Source organism: Pelobates fuscus, chromosome 6 (assembly GCF_036172605.1).
Source record: "Pelobates fuscus isolate aPelFus1 chromosome 6, aPelFus1.pri, whole genome shotgun sequence".
Lineage (NCBI taxonomy): Eukaryota > Metazoa > Chordata > Amphibia > Anura > Pelobatidae > Pelobates > Pelobates fuscus.
This window is the reverse complement of record NC_086322.1, coordinates 179,427,601-179,449,044: the sequence shown is the minus strand read 5'-3', so window position 1 is coordinate 179,449,044 and position 21,444 is coordinate 179,427,601. Positions and strand designations below refer to the sequence as shown.

Below are 21,444 nucleotides of genomic sequence, written 5' to 3'. Positions count from 1 at the left end.
CCCTATCACCGATGTCATACCTGCTCTCAGGGCCAGACAGTTTCTTGGAAAAAAAAACACAAGGGTGTAGTGGTTTGTCCACACCCAACCTTTGTGACAGAACAGCACCTACGCCTGTCTCAGAGGCATCGACCTCGAGTAGGAACGGCAGAGTCATATCAGGGTGGACTAAAATTGGGGCAGAGGCAAAAAGTTCCTTGAGAATCTTGAAAGCAACGAGAGCTTCAGTAGACCAAGTCTTAGTGTCAGCCCCCTGTCTGGTCATATTGGTAATAGGCGCAATAATAGAAGAGTATCCCTTAATGAAGCGCCTATAATAATTGGAGAAACCAATAAACCTCTGAATAGCCTTGAGTCCCATAGGCAATGGCCAATCTAAAATAGACTGGAGTTTGTCGGGATCCATCTTAAAGCCTTCCCCAGAAATCACGTAACCAAGAAAGTCTATCTGAGACTGGTCAAAACTACATTTCTCCAATTTGCAGTATAACCCATGTTGAAGAAGTTTGTGTAATACCTTTCTGACTTGTCTGTGGTGGGTCTCAATCTCTCTAGAGTGTATGAGTATGTCGTCCAGGTACACAATAACACAATCATGTTGAAATTCCCTGAGAACTTCATTAATCAAATCCTGAAATACTGCCGGTGCGTTACAAAGACCAAAAGGCATGACCGTGTATTCATAATGCCCATAACGGGTATTGAACGCTGTCATCCACTCGTGTCCTTGCTGGATTCTCACCAAGTTATATGCCCCTCTGAGATCCAACTTGGTGAAAATTTTAGAGCCCTTTAGGCGATCAAACAGCTCGGTAATCAAGGGGATCGGATAGGCATTTCTGATGGTTATTTTATTCAAACCTCGGTAATCAATGCAAGGTCTTAGGGAACCATCCTTCTTTTTAACAAAAAAAAAAACCAGCCCCGGCAGGAGAAGAAGATCTCCTAATGAATCCTTTGTCTAGATTCTCCCGAATATACTCCTCTAGAACAGAATTCTCTTTGGTGGATAGAGGATATACATTACCCCTCGGAGGCATGGTACCAGGTAGCAGATTAATTTTACAGTCAAAAGTCCTGTGTGGGGGTAGAGTATCAGCATTCCTTTTGTCGAATACTGCTTTTAAATCCAGGTACAGAGGCGGTATCTGTAAATCTGTAGACTGGGTAGAACTACCTGGTGTGTTAATTACCCCCAATGGAGAAACCCTTCGTAAACACTTCTCCTGGCAGCCCTGGCCCCATGAGAGTATCTCCCCTAACTCCCAATCAATAATAGGGTTATGTCTCTTTAACCATGGGTAACCCAGGACTATGGGAACAGAAGGGGACGAAATAAGCATAAGCGATAAGTTTTCCTCGTGTAAGATACCAACAGTTAAGTTAACGGGTATGGTTTCACGAAAGATAACAGGCTCAAGTAAAGGTCTACCATCTATGGCCTCAACGGCCAAGGGTGTATCCCTTAACTGGGATGGGATAGTGTGTTTAGTAGCAAAGGCCTGGTCGATAAAATTCTCGGCAGCTCCAGAATCTATCAAAGCCATGGTCTTTAGTACTCCCTTCTCCCAAGTTAAAGAAACTGGTAGCAGAAGCCTGTGATCTTTATAGTTATGAGTAGAGGACAAAATAGAAACACCCAAGGCCTGTCCTCTAGAGAAACTTAGGTGCGGGCGTTTCCCGAGCGATTAGGACAATTCAGGCGTAAGTGACCTCTGACTCCACAATACATACACAATCCCTCCCTTCTCCTGTACTGTCTCTCCTCTTCAGAGAGGCGAGTATTGCCTATCTGCATAGGTTCAGGAAACAGTGAGGTAGTGGAATCAGGACTTTGAAATGCGGGAGCTAATTTAAAGGAAGGTCTAAAGTTCCTCTCTCGAGTGTTTTGTCTCTCTCTTAAACGCTCATCAATACGAGATATGAACGAAATTAAATCCTCCAAATTTTCAGGAAGCTCTCTAGTAGCAACCTCCTCAAGGATTACATCTGATAGCCCGTTCAAAAATACATCTATATAAGCCTGCTCATTCCACTTAACTTCTGCCGCCAAAGACCTGAACTCTAGTGCATAATCCACAAGTGTTCGGTTCTCCTGTCTCAGGCGCAAAAGTAATCTAGCTGCATTGACCTTTCTACCAGGGGGGTCAAAAGTTCTTCTAAAGGCAGCTACAAAGGCATTATAATTATATACTAACGGGTTATAATTCTCCCATAATGGGTTGGCCCATCTCAGAGCTCTCTCAATGAGTAAGGTGATAATAAATCCAACCTTCGCCCTATCTGTAGGGTAGGAGCGAGGTTGTAATTCAAAGTGGATACTGATCTGGTTTAAAAAACCACAACACTTCTCAGGTGAACCACCATAACGTACTGGTGGGGTAATACGGGAAGAGGCACCTACAGTGGCTACCTCTAGGCCTGAACTCACAGGGGAAATAGAAGTAGTACGCGTCTCCTCTGGTGGGTTATTAGCACGGGATAATAACGCCTGTAGTGCTAGGGCCATCTGATCCATTCTGTGTTCCATGGCTTCAAACCTAGGATCGGAAGGACCAAGCTGACTGTTTGTACTTGCAGGATCCATTGGCCCTGTCGTAATGTCAGGATCGGGACAGGGATCCAACACGCAGAGTACAGACAGTAGAAAGGTACGTATACCGGACCTTAGAATGGCCGGACTAACGTACGGAGATATAGAGAATGGTCAAAGACAAGCCGAGGTCGAGGGAACGAGAAGACAGGTAAGCGAGGAACAAGCCGGGTCAAAGGGTAATAGAGATAAGCAGAGTAATACAAACAAGCCGGGTCGGAACCAAAAGGATAACTGGAATACAAGAGCGCTGGGTGACTAGACAGGCTAGAACCACGACAGGGCAATGAGCAAATGGAAGAAGCACTGTTAAATACCCTGGCTCAGGAGAGTAGACACGCCTCCGACGAGTCCTGATTAGTCTCCAGACAATTGAGTGACAGGTCGGTCCGGGTTGGCGTCATGACGTCAACTGCTGGGCGTCGTGTTACAAAAGGAAGTGGATCCCTCGCGGCCGGCGTGTAAATGACCGGGAGGACCGCGAGGAACGGAGGAAACAGCCCTTCTGGACGGATAAACTTCTAAGTCTCTACCTCTCTCAGAGGTAGAGACCTCAGGTACCCTGACAATACCTTTCCTTTACATCAACTATCCAGGACAAGCTTATAAGAAAATCAGGACAGAAAGGAGGGAAAGGGTCGCCTATACGGACCCTAAGGCGCAAGAACTTGAGCTAAGTTGATACAACGAAATATTTGTATCCCTGGAAAAATAATTTCATTTTAAAGGTACACCTTTGGATACTGGGTTATTATATTATCACATTCCGCACGATTTTTTATTGATTTTTCATATCTATTATTACAATAAGCGCTTCACCGAGATACTTCTTCCTTTTGACTAAAATGAATAGTTCCCTAAACCTAGAGATGCCAATATGAACCATGCTGGCTCTAATAATGCTTTTTAAAGGAAAACTTCCCACATATAAAGCACTTCAGCTTGCATTAGTTCTTTACGTGTCTTGAGACTGTTATATTTGTAACAGTTTATAAAACGTCTCTGCTCACACTATGACAACCAGAAACCACATAACCTCATCTCAATACCCTGCCATTTACCAACATTCAGCGTGCACTCTGGAATGCCCAATCTGTTTGCAGCAATCTGAAATCAACAGCTTTACGCAACCTTTTCATCTCAAATTCTCTCACACTACTAGCGCTCACAGAGACCTGGTTGCCCTCCTCTAATAGCACTACTCCTCAAATCAACTGTAAAGAAGGATACATTCTTCTTTCCGCTCAATGTACCTTTTAACCAATCGTACTTGCCCTATCTTTAACTTTCTTTGAAGTTCACACTGTCCGTCTATTTAAACCCACTCCTTTAAGAATAGCCATAATTTATCGCCCTCCTCCAAACGGTCATCCTAGACTAGTCATTGAACACTTTTCTTCCTGGCTACCCCACTTCCTCTCCTCTAGCACTCCCTTATACTTGAGTATTTCAATATCCCAATCAACAACCTCAACTGCACTGAGGCCTCTCGTCTGCTCACTGTAATCTCTTCCTTTGGCCTCACACAATCAGGGCCGGAAATACCGGGAAACCGGGAAATTTCCCGGTGGGCCGTCGTCACATGTGGGTGTCCTGCGGCCGCATGGAGAGCTTGGATGGCGGCTGCAGGGGAAGCTCTTCTGGCGGCCGCTGGGGGAGCAGGCTGTTCTGTCTCTGCTCCCCCTCCCTCGCGTGCAGCTTAATGAGACCGGGACCGGAATATGACGTCATATTCCGGCCCCGGTCTATTTCTAGCGCGCGAGGGAGGGGAGCAGAGACAGAGCAGCCTGCTCCCCCAGTGTCCGCCAGAAGAGCTTCCCCTGCGGCCGCCATCCAAGCTCTCCATGCGGCCGCAGGACACCTATCAGTCTGCTCACCAACCCACACAGGTAGCAACAAGTGTCTGTGTCATGCTGTGTGTGTGTGTGTCATGCTGTGTGTGTGTGTCTGTCTGTGTCATGCTGTGTGTGTGTGTCTGTCTGTGTCATGCTGTGTGTGTCTGTGTCATGGTTTGTGTGTGTCTGTCTGTGTCATGGTGTGTGTGTGTGTGTGTGTGTCTGTCATGGTGTGTATGTGTGTGTGTGTGTCTGTCATGGTGTGTGTGTGTGTGTCTGTCGTGGTGTCTGTGTGTGTTTTTAAAAATAGTGTTTTACTCAGCTTTTTTTCTTTTCCAACGTTGTGCTGGTCTCTGCCTCTATGACTGAGATCATCAAGCTTGATGATCTCAGCCAATCCGCACTGACACAGGAAGCGCCTCTAGTGATCGTCTGATTGTCTGTCACTAGAAAAGTCAGTGTTTACATTCAAAAGCCTGCAGGGACAGGCTATAGACACCAGAACCACTACATTAAGCTGTGTGTGTGTGCGCCTGCTAGTGAGTGAGCTTGCTTGCATGTGTGTGTGTGCCTGCTAGTGAGTGAGCTTGTGTTTTTATGTCAATGAGCTTATGTATATTAGTGAAATTGTTTGTCTATGAGGCTGTGTATCAATGAGCTTGTGTGTGTCAGTGAGATTGTCTGTGTCTGCATGTGAGTATGCTTACTGTATAATTAAATGTTTTACTCTGAAAGGACCAATATTTTATATTAGAAAAAGCAATATATATATATATATATATATATATATATATATATACACTCAATCATCTGGGGTGGCAAGACATAGCCTTACATATTACATGCGACAATATATGGTGCAATGACTTATGGGGCTGGCATAGATTTTTTTTTTCCAGGGCTGCTTTGTATCCCCAGTCCGGCCCTGCACTCAATGGTCTAATTCATCAACCCATATAGTGGGAAACAATCTTGAGCTTGTCTTCACCAATCTCTGTACTGCCTCCAATTTCTCCAATGCTCCTTTTCCTCTATCTGACCACCACTTGCTGACTTTTGACATTGGCATACCCCGTACTCAAATTACACAACCCTCAGCACATAAGTCACGCAGAAACCTCCACTGTCTTGACCTAGAGCAATTCTTCACCAACCTCCAAACTCTCCTTTTACCTATCTCAAACCTCACCTGCCCTAGCACTGCAACCTCCTTCTACAATTCCACCCTCTCCTCTCAACTAGACATCATGGCACCTCCTACACACAAACGTAGCAAGCGCCCCCAACTGCAACCCTGGCACACAAAGCAGACCCAACACCTCCAAAAATGTTCCAGAATTGCTGAGCGTTGCTGGAGAAAGTCTCACTCTGCGTCTAACTTTCTCCACTATAAATTTATGCTGCACTCCTACAGCTTGGCTCTTTCCTCTGCAAAAGTACAGACACTCCTCATGCTTGGTAGGTCAAAAATGACCTACCAAGCACTCAATAAACCCTTCTCTAACAAACTATTTAATTCCCCTACTTTAACCCGTTTGTGTCACTATACCCCACTCCCTCTAGCATGTAAGATCATTGAGCAGGGCCCTCAACCCCCTCTGTTCCTGTACGTCCAGTGGTCTGATTATGTGTCTGTTAGTCCACCCATTGTACAGCGCTACGGAATTTGTTGGCGCTATATAAATAATAAAATAATAATAATAATAATAATAATTTACCGACTGGGTTCCGTTCCTACGATCCAGTCGTAGAACTAATTGGTCGGTTAGTGAGGAGTTAAGGGATTCCCTGCTCTGGAAATTTCACCAAACATAGATTTGAGGGGTTCCCTGCTCTGGTGAACTTGTCTATGTTCGGGGAAACTTCCCCAAACATAGACGAACGCACCAGAGCAGGCAATCTTTCAAATCTATGTTCAGGGAAATTTAAATCTATCTATTATCAGGAAAATTTCCCCGAACATAGATTAGAGGGATTCCCTGCTCTCATGCGTTCGTCTATGTTCGGGGAAGTTTCCCCCAACATAGACATGCGCACCAGAGCAGGGAATACCCCTCAACAGCTTGCATTTATTCCTGGTTGTAAGAGCGAGCCGTCGTAAAACAGGTAGCGTGCTAAATGAGTACCAACTGTAAATTACTTCAATACCCTCATTACCACACTTTCCAGTGAACCCAAAAGCCTATTTCACACCTTTAACTTCACCCTGTTGCTCCTCCTTCTACTAACTTGACCACTACAAACTTTGCAACTCGCTTTACTGAAGATTTCTAAAATGTCTACGAGATATTGCTTTCTCCTGGTAATCCTCCTACCTCTCCCAGCATTTCTTTTGCTGGTTCTGCCTTTTCCCCACATCCCTCTCTGTTGGTGTTCTTCAGGGTTCAGTCCTTGGACCCCTACTGTTCTCGATCTATACTTCCTCCCTTGGTAAACTCATCAGCTCCTTTGGCTTCCAAAATAATTTCTATGCGGATAACACACAAATCTATCTGTCCTCTCCTGATCTCTCGCTGCCCCTCTTAACTTGTGTCTCTGACAATTTCTCTGCTATTTCTAACTCTTTCCTCCCTCAAGTGTTGCTACTCCCATTTTCTGTCTCTCTCCAAGGCGCCACAATCAACTCCACCTTGCAAGCTCGCTGCCTAGGTGTTCTCTTTGACTCCGACCTCTCCTTCACCACTCATGTCCAGTCAATCGTCAAATCATGCCACTTCCATATCAAAAACATAGCGCACATCCGCCCCTATTTAACGCTGGATGCAGCTAAGGTGCTGGTCTATGCTGCTATCCTCTCTCGCCTTGACTACAGCAATTTACTTCTCAGTGGTTTTACGTGCTCCCAACCATTACAGTCTTTAATCAATGCCGCGGCAACGCTTACTATCCTGTACACCTGTACCTCCCACACCTGTTTGTCAGTCCCTGTATTGGCTTCTCAGTAGATATAGGGCTCAATTTCTGGTTCTTGCTTACAAATGCTGCTCCAACCTATCTTACCTCCCTAATACACAGGTATATCCCGTCTAGGCCCCTGCACTCAGCTGAAGACCTATGTCTATCCTCTGTTCGTACCCCCAATGCTCGACTTCAAGACTTCTCTAGGGCTGCACCATTCCTGTGGAACTCCCTTCCCTTCTCTGTTAGACGGTCACACAATATATATATATATATATATATATATATATATATAGTGAATACTATTCTACTGATGTAGAATTATTAAAAACCTGTATTGAACCTGTGTCGAATTTTTGCACTAACTCCATTTTAACCCACATTACCTGACAGATCCTCCATTTTAAACTACATTACATGACAGAATTTCCCAGCAACATTTAGTGTAATGAATAGAGACTGTATTTTCTATAAAGACATAGCTGACTCCGGAATTATTGAATCTCCTGTAACATGCAACAAAGTATAACCAAGGCCAAGGCCATGAGAAGCAGGCCTAATGAAATGTTCTATTCATAAAAGAACCCTGCACCTGACCACGAGTCTGACATCACTAACTACCCAAAATGACGCTCAAGCCCCCCTTCCCACCGAGTAAGCCTCATGCTGCGAGAGATGGCGCTTGAGCCATCTGTCCACACCCGTGTCCAGAACAATACCACCTCCCGGTGGGAGGACACCTAGCTAACCACTTAGTTCTTGATCCAAATAATAATATTGATGGGTGGACACTGACATAGCCACTTAACATTTAATCCAATTAATGATGTTTATTCACTGATATCTCAATAATCAATGATGATGTAATTTTGCTCTTATAAGGGTCTGCGAGCCCGCTTTTGCTCAGATGCCATTAAATTTTCTCAAAGTTATTTTAACCTGAACTCCGTGTGTCAGTGTGAATTTACTTCTGCGTATACGCAATTTAATCATCTCAGATTTGGACAGGAACAGATAGATTTTTAAACATATTTGTTTATTTCTAAATTAATCTACATCACTACCAACCTACTTTTCTACCCCTACCCTTACCTTCTGTGTCACTATACCCCACTCCCTCTAGCATGTAAGATCATTGAGTAGGACCCTCAAGCCCTCGGTTCCTGTGTGTCCAACTCGTTTGGCTAGAATTATGTGTATGTTAGTCCACCCATTGTACAGCACTGCAGAATTTGTTGGCGCTATATAAATAATAATTATTATTATTTGGGGGCAAAAACACCTCCCTGGCTGTCACTTAGATGGTCAGGGAGGTTTTCTTCCAATTCCATTAGCTGCACCTGCCTTGCCCCTTTCTCACTGAACTGTATTACAGTTCATAGAGAAGAATAGGAAAGCCACAAACACATGCATGCTCATGGATCCAGCACAGAGGCTACTCAGGAGTATTAACTGGCACAAAATGAACGTCTGTCCCTAGGAGAGAGGGAAGGACTTGCAAGGGCTGCAGTAAACAAGTCTGCAGATTGCAGCTTTTTTTTCATATAATCCCGAAGAAAACATGTATATGAAACTACATGCATGTTTTTTGGAGGTATATCTACTAAAAAAAAAAATCAGTGAAAAGTTTCTATAAATATATGCAGTTTCATACAGTATCATTCAAGCTACAAAAGGTCCATCTAGGGTTCCATTGCTTTCAGCACTAATTTTTTTAAATTATTTTAAAGGATTACTCCAACCCCCCCCCCAATTATTTTAAAGTGCTAACGCCCTACCCGGCATTATGGTTTATATGTTTAGATCCTCCAACCCACATAAACACTAAAATAAGATAAAACTTACCTGAAATCCAGAGCCAGGCAAAGTTCCTGGCGATGCTCAACACTCCACGCAGCCATCACAAGGTCCAATCAAAGGCTTGTTGTAGAAATGCCATATATTGGACTGTTTAAATGGCTCGTAGCGCATGTGTGCTCTCTAAGCTGGCGAGGGGAGGAAGGGAATTATGCTATTGGCGTTCCTTTTGTTTTTTTCTGTAGATTGTATTTGTATATGTGTTTGCTCAAAAGATCCAGAGGAATTTTCTTACTATTACATTTAAAGGTTTTGTATTTTACTTTTTTTACAATCTACTCGGTTCCAGTTTGTTTTTGGGGTTTTATTTTTTGCATAGAATTGACATTTGGCAGTCCGGACATAGTACCTGGTTGCCAAGGTCACATGTGCCAGAGTATAACTAGCCCCAGCACAAAGGTGCAATCATCTCAGTTTGTTGAAACCTGCATACACAGACTTCTACCACCATGACCACTTCTAAAAGCAGAAGTGGTCATGGTGGTTACAGTAAAACTATAATTCCAGTTGCTGGACTAGAGCAGATATGCAGTGGGTAATTTTAAAATATCATTCCAGGCACCATAACAACTGCAGCTCCACCTCCCATTCTAAGGAGTCAGTCAGCCAAGGAACCAAACTCTGCATTGCGGGATAGTAGCATCTGGCGGTTCTTCAAGTATGAAGTCAAACCACTCAGCAAAGTAATGTGATTTCTTACAAGCAAACTAACAGCATTCCTTACAATGGTGATGCACCCGGGCACTCCTGGCACCATAACCACTGGAAGAAGATGGTGCTTGGACTGTTCCTTTACACATCTTCATTATGCAACTAAGGCAAAATATAAATAATATGTTCTGAGGGTCTACACAATCTTTATTTCAACATTTATAACCGTTTAAAATAATAATAAAAATCTGAGCATATAACAATGAGAACGTTAATTTGATCGATCCATAATGAATTTGAGAGTCAGATTGGTAAATAATAGAAATAAAGCCGCAGTTTCAGGACTGACTGGGGTTGTGTTTGCATATTGGTAACCAGGGCACCAACTCACCATGCTGGCCCACTATCCGCTCTTCACAACTCGCGGGAAAAATAGCGTTCTCAATGCTCCGCCCCCCGCATGTATGCGTAATTTGATTGGTTCGCATATACCTAATCATCAAAACCCAGTTACACCCTCTCCTATTGACGCTATTGGTTAAACAACTTCCTGCCCCCATGGTCGTGGTTAGTAGGCGTGGACATTATCCAAGGCGGCCATTTGCACGGAGACCACAAGTCATTGTGCTGTGAGGGGGAAGTGTCTCCAAAAAAAATGTATTCTAAGACAAGTTATAATGCTGCTCTTGCGTGTAGAACTCATATGTCTTGACAGCTTCATTGTATGTATAGTGCACAGCGGTCTTTTACAAAGCTTTCTACAAAATTAAAAATACAATTTAATGTAGAGGTGTTTTTTTTTTTTGTTATAAACATAAAGATTTATTTACTAAACAGTGTACTGACATAAAAACTGAATTTCAAAATAGCTAATTTGGAAGGATTTCAGTTCAGCTGCTGTAGCCAGTTTTGCCATTAGATTCTCATGTAATGATGATGTACAGTGTTATTCACTTTAAACCCTATTTAGTCCGGATGGCCAAAACTCGGTGAAAATGGCCACTTCTCATATTTACTAAAGCCAAATACAAAGCTGCAATAATCACCCGGATGAATTCACATCAGTGTTGTGTTAGGATGGTCATCAGGAAGCGCTGGGTTTATTTGTATATAAAAGAGTGCATAAAGGATATTGAACTAACCAACATCAAGGTTTGCAGTGGGATCAATTCTTAGGACCAATACGTGTTGCCTAAGGGCAAGTATCAACAGGAAGAATTTAGGCCATTGAGCCCCTCGAACACGCCTAAAAGTCCAGAAAATAGGGATGTATCTACTAAACACAGCTTTCCTTCATATATGGCAAATCCGTATATGTATATAGAATATATGCGCTACGTGTATTCTTATTAACATTTATAGAGTGCCAACATTTCCCACAGTGCGGTGTCCAAGGAGTCTTATTACCCTAAACAGAATCTGGTCTGCTGGACAATTTTCATAAAATACTGTGCATTCATGGGCAGGGCCGGATTAACATAGGGGCTGATGGAGCTGCAGCTCCAGGCCCATGGAATAGGCCCATTGATTTTAGTAGTTTTACACACTACTCTTAGGGTTGCCAGGTATTTATAATGTATTTCTTAAGGTTGCCAGGTATTTTTCAGAAGTACTTCTCAGGTATTTGAGGCTGCCTAGCCAGTGCTGGTTTTGCAGTAATACTGGCAATAGAAATGTCTCTCTCAGTATAAACAGATTATTCTGCAATACCCGCACTGGCCAGTAGGGGTCACTGTTTGTGTGGAGGCAGGGATAAGAAGTTACAGCATCTCCCTCCCTGCCTCTCTCTACTCACTGACCCGCGGGGAAGCAGATCTGCGCAGAGAGTCCAGACAGCAGCTCCGAGCCTGCGAGACATGGGGACACTGGGGAACATGGGGACCCTGAGACACTAGGGACACAGTGACACTGCAACATTTTGACCCATGTCTCTCAGTGGCCCCTAGTCTCTCAGTGTCCTCATGTCTCCCAGCCAGTGTCCCTAGTGTCCTAGTGTCCCCATTTCTCCCAGTGTCCCTAGTGTCTGTGTCCCTAGTCTCCCAGAGTCCCCATGTTTCTCCCAGTCTATGAGTGTCCCCATGTCTCCCAGTGTCCCAATTTTTTCTAAGTGTCCCATAGTACCCTAGTGACATCGGGACACTGGGAGACATGGGGACACAGACTCTAAGGGACACTGGGAGACATGGGGCTACAAACACTAAGGGACACTGGGCGACATGGGGACACTGAGGGACACAGAGACATGGAGACACAAGGAGACATGGGGACACTGGGCGACTTTGAGACTTGGTAGATATGGGGCACTCCCAGTGTCCCCATGTCTCCCAGCCAGTGTCCCTAGTATCTTAGTATCCTCATGTCTCGTAGTGTCCCTGGTGTCTCTCAGTGTCCGTAATGTGCCAGTGTCCCTAGTGCCTCAGTGTTTCCTAGTCTCCCAGTGTCCCAATGTCCAGTGTCTGTGTCCCCTAGTATAAAATAAAAATCTCAGGCACTCAAGTCTCCCAGTGTCCCCTATGTATCACAGTGCCCCCTATGTATCAGAGTGTCTCAGTGCCCCATGTCTCCCAGTGTCCCTGGTGTCTCTCAGTGTCCGTAGTGTCTGTGTCCCCTAGTCTCCCAGGGTCCCCATGTCTCACAGTGCCTCCAAGTCTCTCAGTGTCCCCAAGTATAAAAGAAAAAAATCTCAGGCACTCACTGTGATAGATTTAAGCAGGTTTATTGGACACTGCAATGTTTTGCCCTGTACCCAGGTCTTTATCAAGTCTCCAGTGTCCCCTATGTATCACAGTGTCTCAGTGCCCCATGTCTCCCAGTGTCCCCTCATGTCTCAAAGTCATCCAGTGTCCCCATGTCACTCAGTGTCTCCAAGAATCTCACTGTCCCCAGGTCTCCCAGTGTTCCCTAGTATCTCAGTGTCCCCATGTCTCCCAGTGCCCCAATGTCTCTCAATGTCCCCTAGTGTCATGGGGACACTGGGAGAAATGGGGACACAGACACTAAGGGACTGGGAGACATGGGGACACAGACATGCCCCTTTTTTGTGTATGTTTGCCTCTTTCGGCAGTTCTGGTTATGTGATTTGTGTCAGTGGCCCACCCTTTTACACGATCCATAGACTTCCTGCTTTACTGGACATTGCTGTTAGGGGGTATGAGCAGGGCCGGCGCGTCCATAAGGCGGCACAGGCGGCCACCTTAGGGCGCACCGGCTCTGGGGGCGCCAGATTTCAGTGACCGGCAGGAGGGAAGCTCTCCCTCCTGCCAGGTCACCTTCTGGACCCACGGCGGGCGGCAGCGTTCTAATGAGAGGCGGAGAGGGAGCTCTAATCTGTCTGCTCTGCTCCCTCGCGCGCCGTGTGCTGATGCTGCGGGAGCCGGAAGATGACGTCATATTCCGGCTCCCGGCATCAGTAGACAGCCCGCGAGGGAGCAGAGCAGGCAGATTAGAGCTCCCTCGCAGCCTCTCGTTAGAACGCTGCCGCCAGCCGCACGGAAGCCCCACTGGACCCCAGGGACACATCCACACCAGCTCTCCAGGTAGGGAGGCTGGGTGGATATTAATATTTAATTGTGTGTGTCTGAAAGTGTATGTGTGAGTGTGTGTGAGTGTGTGTGTGTCTCTGAGTGTGTGTGTGTGTCTGTGAGTGTGTGTGTCTGAAAGTGTATGTGTGAGTGTGTGTGTGTGTGTGTCTGTGAGTGTGTGTGTCTGTGTCTGAAAGTGTATGTGTGTGTGTCTGTATGTGTTTGTCTGTGAGTGTGTGTCTGAAAGTGTGTGTGTCTGAAAGTGTATGTGTGCGTTTGTCTAAATTTGTGTGTGTCTGTGTATGTGTTTGTCTGTGAGTGTGTGTCTGAAAGTGTATGTGTAAGTGTGTGTGTGAGTGTGTGTGTGTGAGTGTGTGTGTCTGTGAGTGTGTGTGTCTGTCAGTGTGTGTGTGTGTGTGTATGTGTCTGTCAGTGTGTGTGTGTGTGTATGTGTCTGTCAGTGTGTGTGTGTGTGTGTGTCTGTCAGTGTGTGTGTGTATGTATGTGTCTGTCAGTGTGTGTGTGTATGTATGTGTCTGTCAGTGTGTGTGTGTGTATGTGTTTGTCTTTGTGTGTGTATGTTTTTCTGTGAGTGTGTGTCTGTGTATGTGTTTGTCTGTGAGTGTGTGTCTGTGTATGTGTTTGTCTGTGAGTGTGTGTCTGTGTATGTGTTTGTCTGTGAGTGTGTGTCTGTGTATGTGTTTGTCTGTGAGTGTGTGTCTGTGTATGTGTTTGTCTGTGAGTGTGTCTGTGTATGTGAGTGTGTGTATGTGTCTGTGTGTGTCTGTGAATGATTGTATGAATGTGTGTGTCTGTGTGTGTGTGTGTTTGTGAGTGTCTGTCAAATCAGTGAGAGTATGTTTGTGATTGAGTGTGTGTCTGTCAATGAATGAATGAGTGTGTGTCAGATCAGTGAGTCTGTGTCTGTCAGTGACGTCTGTGTGTTTGTCATTGAGTGTGTGTGGCTGTTAGTGTGTATACACCACTGAGTGTAGCGTGGCGGAGCGGAGCGCAGTACATGAGCTTCTGTTTCCTGTACCCGGCCAGACTGAGAGGAAGTGTTTACTGAGAGAGCACTTCCTGTCAGTCCAGCCAGGTACAGAAAACTGAATCTCCTGTAGAGGGTCTGCTCCGCAACGCTACAAGACAGGTAGGAGGCACACCGCTAAGAGAGTGGGGGTTGGACCAAGGGACAGAGAGGGGAGGGGAGAGAAAAACCAAGGGACAGGGAAAAGAGGGGGGAGGGGAGAGGAACACTAAGGGACGGGGAAGAGGGAGGAGCTGGTTAGGAGGCACATAGGTGAAGATGTTAATTTTAGAGGGGGAGGGGGGGGGGCGGAAAAATTCATCTTCGCCTATGTACCCAAAAATCCTTGCAACGGCCCTGGGTATGGGTTTACTTGAAAGATGAAAGCGTATGATTAGTATAGGGTATGTGTTTTCTCATAGCTGCATCCTATGAGTTTCCCTCCAGCACCATCTCCATCAGATACATGACGCTTGGGAGGTATGACTGTTTTAGTGTTTTTGGTCAATTAGATTTTGTAATTAGGCCCATCATAATTGTCAGCACCAGGCCCGCTGGGCTCCTAATCTGGCCCTGTTCATGGGTGAGAATGGAACCACAATTCCCTGGTTAGTACAGTCCTATTATTACATTATACAGTTGTCTGTCTTTGGTCTGCATTTATAGTTGTGGTTTGGAAAGTGGGAGTTTGGAATTTTGACTTTCCATACTGCATTTCCAATTCACAAAGATCCAACAGCGACATCACTACTGGAGGGGGCAGATATAGGTGAGATTTATTTCGCTCGCAGGTCAGCCATCTTCCTCCGGTGGGTCCTCTTCAACACCAGGAGCAAAAATCACTGCTGTACTCTTGCGCATGCACGACAGTACATAATTGAGTTCTATGGAAGATCCTGCAAGTGCGTCCTAAAACTTCCCATTTCTAAATCATCATGTTGGTGGCAGCTGTTGATATGAGGAGTTATTTCACAGTATGTAGAGATGTATGTGGCCCTCACATAATTGAGAAAATGAGCTGCACATCAAACAAATTCCCGTACTAATTTGTTTTTTCATTAAGACTTTATTGTCATTTTGTACACAAACATCTGAAACAGGCTTACAAACATGGAATGTAACAAAATAGAAAAACTGAGGCATACTCTTTTTCAGCTGGAAAAAAAAGACAAAATGCATGTCATGAAAAAGCAGCTCTAGCACAAGGAATCTTTTCTGCTACAAATGGAACATTCTTTGAACAGGACACAAAAGCATCAAGGTTAAGGCTCATTTGTTTACATACATTATTGGGTATCCTTTACATTCAACAGACATGGCCAGGCCAAGCTCATGTTTAGAGAACTTATCAACAGTGTACACTATCATTGCAGTATTTGTGTTCTCAGCAAAATAACACATTTTCATCAAATCATATGGGTACTCGGTAGTTTATCACAGCAACAGAAGGATTTGCGAGTAATCAGAATAAAATTTGTTGTTTAATAAACAGGGAATTGCGTTAAATGAGAATCAATGTGCAAATTTAGTATCAATATAGCCAAGATGGAAAAAAAAAATCTCCAATTTAGACATTTTCAATTTGTTTTACAAATGAAACAGTTCCCTTTTCAATTCACCGTTTAATAAATTACTGTTTTCTGTATTGACATTTGGTCATTATGATCCAAATTGTAGATTGTGATATAAGCATTATTTATCATGGTCCTGAAACTCCTGAAGGAATTAAGCTACATTTTGTCATACTTCACATTTCAGGATTCTTTGGCAATATTTAAAGTTTCTCAGAATATCGTTTTGTTCCTAAAAGGGGAAGCATTACAAATTTAACATGTATGTTGTAGCAACATAAATTATCAAAGCTATTTGGTTGAAAAAAATAATAATATTGGGGGTCATATTTTCCACCTGTTATCTATTTCAAAGACGTCACTAAGCATCCAAAGTAGCTCAGGACTCCCTCTACTGCTTCTAAAATAGAGCTGTGTGATGAATATATACAGACACACACACACACACACACACACACACACAGAAACACAGGCCACTGTCTGCAGTACTAAATGTCATCAAAAATGGTGTGTAAATACCCTAAAACTAGACTTTTGCCCTTTCAACAGTGCTGAACGAATGTCTGTGAATCAAACAAATCTATTGGCTCAGGTTTACCTAACAGATTGATATGTCCATGGATTTGCAGATATTTGATTAATTCAGTACAACTGAAAAACATTTTTTTCACAAGGTCTCCTCTACACTTTTTAAATAAGTGGCTTTCACTATTATAATTTCGTATGAGGGCAAATTTTAATTTTCAATGATAAAAACCCATTTACCATTTTTGTGATCGTTCCAGTTTAAGAATAATTTTAATAAAAAAACAATTTGAATTGTGGTGTAATGAAAACCAAAGTTGTTGACTTTAATCCAAAACACATAAGGTTTTGGCAAAAATATAAAGATATGAGTTGGAGTTGGAAAAATTCTCTTTTTTATTTTAAATCACAAATTAATTTTAACAAACTAGTCTGAAGTCTAACAGAAACTAAACCCTTAAGTCTAATTTAAGTAAAAAACAAGACGTTTTAGATAAGCAGTTTACTGAGCAGCAACTTAGTGTGTCTGTGTACAGTAGCAGTCATTAAATGGACACTGTATGCAGTAAAACTATTTCATATAGTACATGAAGTCTCCTGGAACGGTCCTTCCATTCAGTGTTAAACCATTTTGACCGGTTTGAAACTGAATGGGGTCCTTCACTTCCCAAAGCCCAACACCCACTAAAGGTGTGACTAAGGCAGAGACATTTCCTTTGTAGCCATATGGATTCACACCTGCAATGGCAAAGCAATAGGCTGAATGTGGTCTGTTGACACTCTCAGCCAATCAATATTGCCCATTACCGCTCAGGCTAATGCTTCATTAGCCCAAGCAGCAGAGGGTATGGGTTACTTAAGACTCTTGTTTAGCATTAAAACCTGTGTAATGCTGAATGGAAGAACATTGCCAGGGGACTCCAGACACTATCAGCACTTCAATGAGATAAAGCAGTTATGGTGCCTTTAGTATGTGTTTTAACTTGGAGTCTGAATTGGCATTACAACAAACTTGTAACATTGGATTCTGATCAGCTGATTACATGCTTTCTATTGCAGACAAATGATTATTATTCAGACATAGGAAGACTGTTTTGTTAGGAATTTACCAACTTTCTCCAGGAATGTATTCTGCCCGTATCCAAATTAAGACTGAAGTCTGTGGATCAGTTCACACTTCACAGTTCTTCAAAAGTTGGCCTACTTAGCTTGTTTTAGGAAATCTGTGCATATGCTCTCCTTTTTGTTGAATCTGGTTTGTTTGAACTCCAGTTGAAGAAGCACTTATTCATTAAAAGTACTTGTTCATAAGTGTGCAGTATATGGAATTGTGTGGCCACATGTTAGGACTATTGAAACAGCCACTCCACTGTATGATTGCCAACCAGTCCCTTTGAAATTATATTTATGGTCCGTGGCATCAGAAGCAATATTTAGGCATAACCAAACCGTAGAAAAAAAAATAAAAATGAAATGGCTAATATTATATGCTTGGTTTGTGGCAATCCCCTGTACTGTGGTGTCCAAAGTTTAAAACACTATTGGCAAACAAGCAATCAGCAGGCACCAAACACTCCTTCCAGCAGTTCTCTCAGAGATGTTCGTTAATCCATAGCAAAAATTTTAAAGCAGAAAAACTAAGATTCAAAATACAAAAGTTTCTGTAAGACATAGGTGAGAGAATGTTTGGGGCGTATGTAATCCTGACAATTATTTAATCATTGCAGAACTAGTTTCAGTGATTTCCTAATTACACATAGAAGGGGAAGCAGCAAGAGTTTGCATATACATCTTGTGTGTTCAATTTTTTTCTTACTTAAAAAAAAAAAAAAAAAATTCTAAACACTGCATTATTTTTACACCAGCCACTGTTTGCTTTATTCCTGCTAATTTTTCTTTAAATATATGCAGCAGATACCACTGGATGTGACATCATCAAATTCCCTTTGAGTGTATTACTTAAGGATTAGCGACAATTTAAAGTGGACAGGTTAAAACATTGCTTATTTGAATCATTAGGTATCTATTTGCTTATTCATCTTACATCTATGGATTTTCTCAGAACAGTTTTGATTCTGTTGTTTTAAAGGGTTACTCCAAGTCCCATGACCACTTCAGTGATTTGAAGTGGTTATGGTGCCTGGAGTCTGTCTATGCAGCATTTCACTTTGAAACACTGCACATATGGAGTTTAATCCCTCTGCTGCCAGAGGTGTAGTTCCACCTCTAGCAGCATAGTTCGGGTTTCATTATCAAGCCCTGGCTGGCTAATGTCAATTCTGTGTTTATTCCTAGGAATAGTTTTGCATTCATTGGCTGAGAGCAATTAATGAAATTACGGCATAAGTAAATACCGACTTCTGAAATTTCTGTAGAAGCTGGATGTCTTCATCAGCTAGCTGTAGAGGACCCTTTCTGCCTTGTATCAGGAATACAATGGTTTTATTTCACAGAGCAGTTGGTCTGAGCTGGACTGACAATTGCTCATAGCTACCACAGTCTAAATAACATAATCCTTAATGCCAATCCAATTCTACATATCTGTGCCATATTTCCTTCTTGAATCCTTACAGTTCCTCAGTACACAACCATGGATCCAGATTAAATGTCCTGTTCTGGATGGTGGAATTGCAACTGGAAATCTCTAACCCACTAAGTGGGGTATATAGTATATGTAAGTGGTGCTCTAAATTTTGTTCTGTGAAAAGTATGCCTTAAAGGAACACTCTGGGCAACATAACCATCAGAATTACGTTGTTAAGGAGGACCTCTAACGCTGGCTTTCATAAAGGGACTTCATGTCTTGAATCCAGAGTCCTTAGCTCTTTCCACAAACATCTCTACTGAGAGGGGTAGAGCTTTCAGCCTATTAGTAGCTTACCATTCATAAAACACAGAGAAAAATGCATTCGTTTCTCACTCCAGTTTGTGAATGGGGAGCTACGGATAGGTTGTGAGCATTAGCTGTCACACTCAGCCTATCAGCAACTCCCATCGCGAGGCTTCCTGATTAAAGCCCAAGACAGTAGTGGATGTTTGTGGGAAGTACCAACAGGCACTGGATTCAAGACTTTGATATTAAACAGTTTAACTCCTTGAGGTAAGTCGGCTGCTGGGAGCCTTCTTTCATCATAAGAATTTCATTTTGTTTCAATGGTGGCCAGAGTGTCCCTTTAAGATGGCCTTGCACATACAAAACTTGAACATCTTTAGATTCAGTGAACATTTTGTGAGAAAAGAAAAAGGTTTGGGCTATGTTTTTCAGCAAAGATAGTTCTGTAGTTTACAGTTTGTATAGGATCAACAAAACATTAGATGGCATTAACTAATTGGGGTAGCATTCAAAGTAGTTTTATCAATCAACCAATATGGCTACCATCATTTAAGAACATAGTTAGGGATATACAGGATATACAAATATAAAATGAGGGACATATTTGGAACAAAATCATAATTTCTCAGTTTTATAGTGTTCATTTTTGAAATTTTGTCCTGCAAAATGATTGAATGAAAGTTTGCTTACCTATTCCAGGGCAATACCAAGAAAGAGAGTAATAACTAACTGGTCACTAAAAACCCACCCAATGTGACCCAGGCATAAACTGTTCAATATTCAGAAACCCATCTTCCAAAAATCCCGGATCCGGCAGGACAGGCTCAGTTTAGAGCTCCTGTAATATTGATAGGTATGCCTAGAATCATGCTACAAAAATGTAACACGGTCCCAAAAATATTCATATGGCTATACATCCCATACAAGGCAACACTTGTCTTTCTACTTTCAGCCTAGAAACATGAGAAGGTTTAAATGGATATTGTTCCAAAAAAAGGAAGCATGCAACATTTCATATTGGGTCTAGTTAGTTTACACCTCATTATGTGTTAATTAATTAAATTGGCAAATCTATCATTTAAGAAAAAAAAAAATCATAGATACGTCATATGAAAATTAAACTTTTTTTTCAGTCTTGTAACAAAAGAAAAGAAATCTAGAATACATGTCAAAATGAGTGAAGTAAAAGCACACAAACGCCTTTATGCTGTTTATATCAGTGTACCGCAGAATAAATAGAAGTGCATGTGGACTTATACGGCTGTGTGGACTTGTGTAATTGTTATAAACATGACAACAGCTTGTTATATTTGACTGTGAATACACCAAGTTTTACTATCATACATTAGAGTTCTAAGATACCAAAATTTTTATTTAATTTTTTTAGATTTTTAACACAATACCTACCAGGATATACAAGCTTGGATGTTGTCCAGATTTCAGTCATGGGGAAATAAGTAATAACGAGCAGAAGCTCTAGAAAAGAGCCACTGTCCCACAAGTAGGTATTCTAAAAGGTCTAAAGACCCAAGTGCAGAACAGGAGTCCCAGTGCATTGATGTGTTGAGATTTCCTCTAACACATTAATGCAGTTCTCCATAGCGACGAAACATTTTACTCAGAAATGGCCATCGCCAAAACGTAAACATGTTTGAATAGAAATTAAATAAATGAGTGTCATTTGGAAAAACACTTCTGATGAAGTGCAGTTAGATTTCCACCCCATCTTGAAGTTGGTACATATCTAGTGCAGTTAGACCCAAAGAACTGAAGCCTTTCAGTTACTGTAAATATCGATAAACCTTGAAGCAATGGTTTCCAGAGTCTGCTACAACAACGTGACCATCCGACGTCAGGGCCAGTCCTTGAGGCCCATAGAGCGGGTCAGCAGAAGTGTTGATGTATGATAAAAATGATCCACTTCCATCAAAAACCTAAAACAAAAAATAAATTTTAAAATGTCTTCTATTTCACACAGTAGTTTTCCCAATGTAAGATTATTTAAACATCATATGGCACCCAGGAAACAAAAATTGTACATACACTGAACTTCATGCAGTACTGCATGCATGGGGAGTACAAAAATGTTATGTAGGAGGGGCAGGGATGAAAAGTTACGAATGAAAAATGTGT

The 21,444-nt window shown here is 42.6% G+C and overlaps 2 protein-coding genes across 7 annotated transcripts in view; both read right to left on the bottom strand.

The window, feature by feature from the left end:
* The window catches only part of MND1 (meiotic nuclear divisions 1), a 131,547-nt gene extending 121,121 nt beyond the window's left edge, over positions 1 to 10,426 (bottom strand). Inside the window, exon 1 of the mRNA XM_063458534.1 lies at positions 10,226 to 10,426. Within this exon, the coding sequence (XP_063314604.1) occupies positions 10,226 to 10,228 (3 nt within the window). The 5' untranslated portion in view covers positions 10,229 to 10,426. The remainder of the gene's footprint in view (positions 1 to 10,225) is intronic.
* Positions 10,427 to 18,277: 7,851 nt separating this feature from the next.
* Positions 18,278 to 21,444, bottom strand: part of TRIM2 (tripartite motif containing 2) — a 137,458-nt gene continuing 134,291 nt past the window's right edge. For all 6 annotated transcript variants that reach the window (XM_063458517.1, XM_063458519.1, XM_063458515.1 and 3 more), the window contains exon 12: positions 18,278 to 21,245. In XM_063458517.1, the coding sequence (XP_063314587.1) occupies positions 21,093 to 21,245 (153 nt within the window). In that variant the 3' untranslated portion in view covers positions 18,278 to 21,092. The remainder of the gene's footprint in view (positions 21,246 to 21,444) is intronic.